The 4,046-nt window shown below is 33.0% G+C and overlaps 1 protein-coding gene across 1 annotated transcript in view; it reads right to left on the bottom strand.

Annotated features, from left to right (window-relative positions):
- Window positions 1-85: 85 nt before the first annotated feature.
- The window catches only part of LOC117124272 (vacuolar protein-sorting-associated protein 25-like), a 15,152-nt gene continuing 11,191 nt past the window's right edge, over window positions 86-4,046 (bottom strand). The window contains exon 6 of the mRNA XM_033270435.1: window positions 86-2,677. Coding sequence (XP_033126326.1) covers window positions 2,565-2,677 — 113 coding nt within the window. The 3' untranslated portion in view covers window positions 86-2,564. The remainder of the gene's footprint in view (window positions 2,678-4,046) is intronic.

Here is a 4,046-nt window from a genome sequence, read left to right as displayed (position 1 = left end):
TCCCAAATGTATGTTTTTAAGGTTTTGGAAACACATCTACGAAATATAATGGTATCTCATACAATCAAAAACTTTTCTGCCTAAATTTTTGTTTCACAGCAGAACACCCTTTATTCAAACATATGGCATAAAACAATTCTACAAATTCTACTTTACTTCTTCTAAATGTCAGGTCAAGTTTTAGGTAAAAAATTGTTAAAATTAGCTCTTTTTGGGGGGGGGGGGAAACAACATATGCTTTTTACCATGGTAAAAAAAAAATTTTTTTTAATAAATAAATAAAAAAAATAAATAAATAAATCTCAGGTTTCTTTTATATTCATCCAAAGTGTAATCAATAACCAAAACATGAAGAAAATCTATTTTTTGAGTTTGGCCACCTTTTTCAGACATTGGTCAATAATTACAGACAACCGCTCTTAAATCTCATGATGAAAACATCACCAGAATCTACATTATGTTTAGGCTTATTTTAAAGTCTAAAATCACAGTGTATAACCAATTACGTCAGATAACGTCTAGTATTTGAAACCTATAGATCTGCAAAACTGTAACAGCATAGATCATAAAAGTCTTCACCTCACAAAGTGACATAATTCCATATTTAGCTTAACTGAGAGAAAAATTATGACTTTACTGTAGATTTTCAGCTGTTTTGAACACGAGGCATTGCTTACAGTGTTCCTGTGGTTTGACTATAAGGCCATGTGAAAAAAATAAGTTGGTGATCGTTCCCTCCCTACATAAAAAATCACCCAACCAAAGGCCATGTATAAAAAATAAGCTGTTGATAACGGATCCCTTTTCAATGTGGTTCTGTCTTTCAGTTTCTCCTAATTCATCCCTGTGGGCCTGTTTCTACTGACAAGAAAGAACCGTTCTTAAAAGAACGGTTCTTTGTGGCAGTGGAAACTAATAAAACAAAAAAAGAACAGTTCTTTTTTGGGTTCCAAATAATGGTTCTTTCCACGGAATCAATACCATGCCGGGAATGCTAAAGAACTGTTCTTTGAACAAAAAAAAAACATTTTTCGTGGGTTAGTTTTTAGCTGCAACCTAAATAGTGGCCTAATCTGACATAATGTCAACTTTGGTTGACTAGGTTCTTCTCTTGTTAATCCGATAATCAACGAGCCATAAGAGAACCGTTTCTTCCTCGATATTCAGTAGAAACACACCCTTTGTGACAGCAAGGCAGACCTTATGACCTCTTAGAGTATATAAATATATAAAAGTTGCAGCGTTTTAAAATAAAGTGTCTATGTAGAAACGTCCTATTTCAATCTACAGGAATATTTTCAATATGTCACAAATATATCATATCTTAAAGAAATGTACAACAATTTAGTAAGAAATAAACTAATTGCCTTACTTCATTTATCCTACCTAAACATATACCCTACTTACCATCAACACAAATATGACTATTAAAGTTAAGCATGAACACAGTGTATGCATAACGTTTACCACCACACTTATCTATGAGTTGTCTTTGAGAAATGCAGTTCTGAACGTTGGAGTCTAGGCCCAGTGATAAATTTCCGTAGAATTTTTGTGTATTTCCATCTGTAATTAGGCACAATCTTCTTTTAGTGGTCATAAATAAATGTTCTATTTTATCAAAACTAATCACGATATTTAACATACTAGAGGGTAAACGAGGGAAGTGAGCACACTCTCTAGTACATAAAAATTAAAACTAATTAAAAGAGTATATTAAGTATAACACTATAATTGCCTGTATGTAAATAATAGGGATTTTTATCCCCTGTCCACTCTGGTACTATCCAGTTTGGCAACCAGCATCTGGATATGGGCCAGAAATGTCTAGCACTGGAGAAAAAAATCTATGGTACCGGTACATGGCCCTGAAGAAGACAGAAATGCAACAGAAAAATAGGCATCAGGAAATTAGTAATTACCAATATGCCAGCATGTGTTGAAGCCATTTTATTTAATAATTTTAACACCTTGACAGTATAAACTACTTTCAACTGATCAGTTTCTATTCAAAATAGATGGTTTTGAAAAATTTAAGCTGAAATATTCTGTTTTTGCTGGTTCTGCAGTCCCATAAACTGAACACATTGTAGATCATTTTTCAATGTTTCATACAACAGTAGAGCTTAATATTTCTAAAATGTTGGCAGGTATAATTTTCTAAGGGTCTGTGTATTTTTGCCTTAACAAATGAGTATGTACAAATTCCTTTTCATTACATCAAAAACAACACTAATATAATTAATAATGATAATTCTTGATTTATATAGCACCTCTTGTTAAAATTAACCTTGAGCTATTAAGCTATTATCAACACCACTAGATTTATGGGAACAATTTTTGGCACGATTCATGGAAAATATCTTTTAAAAATAAGGCAAACCCCTATTATGGGAACACCAATATTAAGGTGACATATATTCTAAATCCCTTTATACTTAAGAGGTTTTACTGCATGTGATTTACTAAACACCATAATATTGCACATGCACATATCACATGGTGTATCAAGAATGCAGTTAAGAATGTGTTGTTAGAATTACACATGTATCAATTAATTTGCCTCAAAAAAATTTTACACCCTCATTGCCATCAAAAGAAATAAGCTCTGCTTTGCGATCTTTTTGGAGCAATTCTAACGAACGTTTTAATAGCCAGTCTTCAATCCCATGAAAATCTGAAACAAAAGAAAAGAGCAAAATCAATAAATTTATCAATCAACCATATTCACGAAAAACAATAAATAACAAGAATCTGAGACTACAACCACTTGACCCATTGCGTCATATTTATGTACAGAAAGAATAATAGCATTTATGTACATTGTAGCCTTTACCAATATAATGAAAAATCATAAAAATCTTAAAATATAGCATTCTCCGATTATCAATAAATTTGTGGCAATGCATTTAGATTCGTCACTTAGAGGCCATGTTTCCACAGCACTTCGAATTTCTCCAATAAATTATCTTAAAATTCCATCCAAATATTTTATCCCATCATGCAAAATTACGGACAACAATGCAATGTGTTCAACATCAAAACATCTCGTTTGTTGACCTAGCAGGTGACCCTTTTCTTGCATGAAATAGATAGGTTAAAACATGAAAAATGTACTCACTTTTTATTATAAAGTATTTGATACTACTATACCGGTTAGCCTACTGACTATTAATTGCCTTAGAAACTAAATACCGAAAAGAATTCTTTGCATGACCACAATTTGAATTCAGTCAAATGTTATTTATTTTCGCATTTGAAGCTTTTTCTGAAAAAGTATTTGATATACGAAAATTAGTCGGAAACTTTAGGCCCACAAATAATAACAAAATGGCTGCTTTCTGGGTAAGCGGGTAAAAGTGCTGCAGAAAAATGGCCTTAGAATATCTTGAATTTTTTTTTCAATGACTTTCTTCGCCCCTAAGGGTCCCTTCATGTCCCTTCGAGTCTGTGCTACCCGGTAACCCGGTACCAGCAACTCTCGTCGTCCACCACAGGGGCTGTCTGTTCCAGTACACCGGGGTATCCCCCTACTCGTCTCGAAGGATGTACAGGGTTCTTTATAGTGCACACGAGCCATTGTATACACTGGGCCTATGGTTTATATTACTGTTTACGAAAAGAATATATCTTCCTAGTGCCCCAAGGGGCGAAGGAAGCCCTGGATATTTGATGAATTATGGCAAATTTTTATTACTTATTTGATAGGCATCGAGTTACTATAATATGACTTCTGTAGGCTATGCTTTCTAATGTTGAAATCAGCTTCCAAAACCAAAACATTTTGAATAAAGCAAGAAACAAAGAGTACCATATGCAATGTTAACATCTAATTTATTTTCAAATCCTCATTCTTGAAAGTGAAATTCTATATTTTGCAAATTTTGCATGAAATCTGTCAACAACGCTGTCATGGTCGAGGTTGCTTCACCTATCACGATGTATTCCAACCATCATGAGGTTACCTAAATGAGCATTTGTCAGAATGCAAATTATTTTTAATTAGTCTCATTGAATTATTATTATTATTATTATTATTATTATTA

Source organism: Anneissia japonica, unplaced genomic scaffold (genome assembly GCF_011630105.1).
Source record: "Anneissia japonica isolate Jap-2015-1 unplaced genomic scaffold, ASM1163010v1 scaffold288012_len1326614_cov192, whole genome shotgun sequence".
NCBI classification, from domain to species: domain Eukaryota; kingdom Metazoa; phylum Echinodermata; class Crinoidea; order Comatulida; family Comatulidae; genus Anneissia; species Anneissia japonica.
This window is presented reverse-complemented; position numbering and strand designations above follow the sequence as displayed.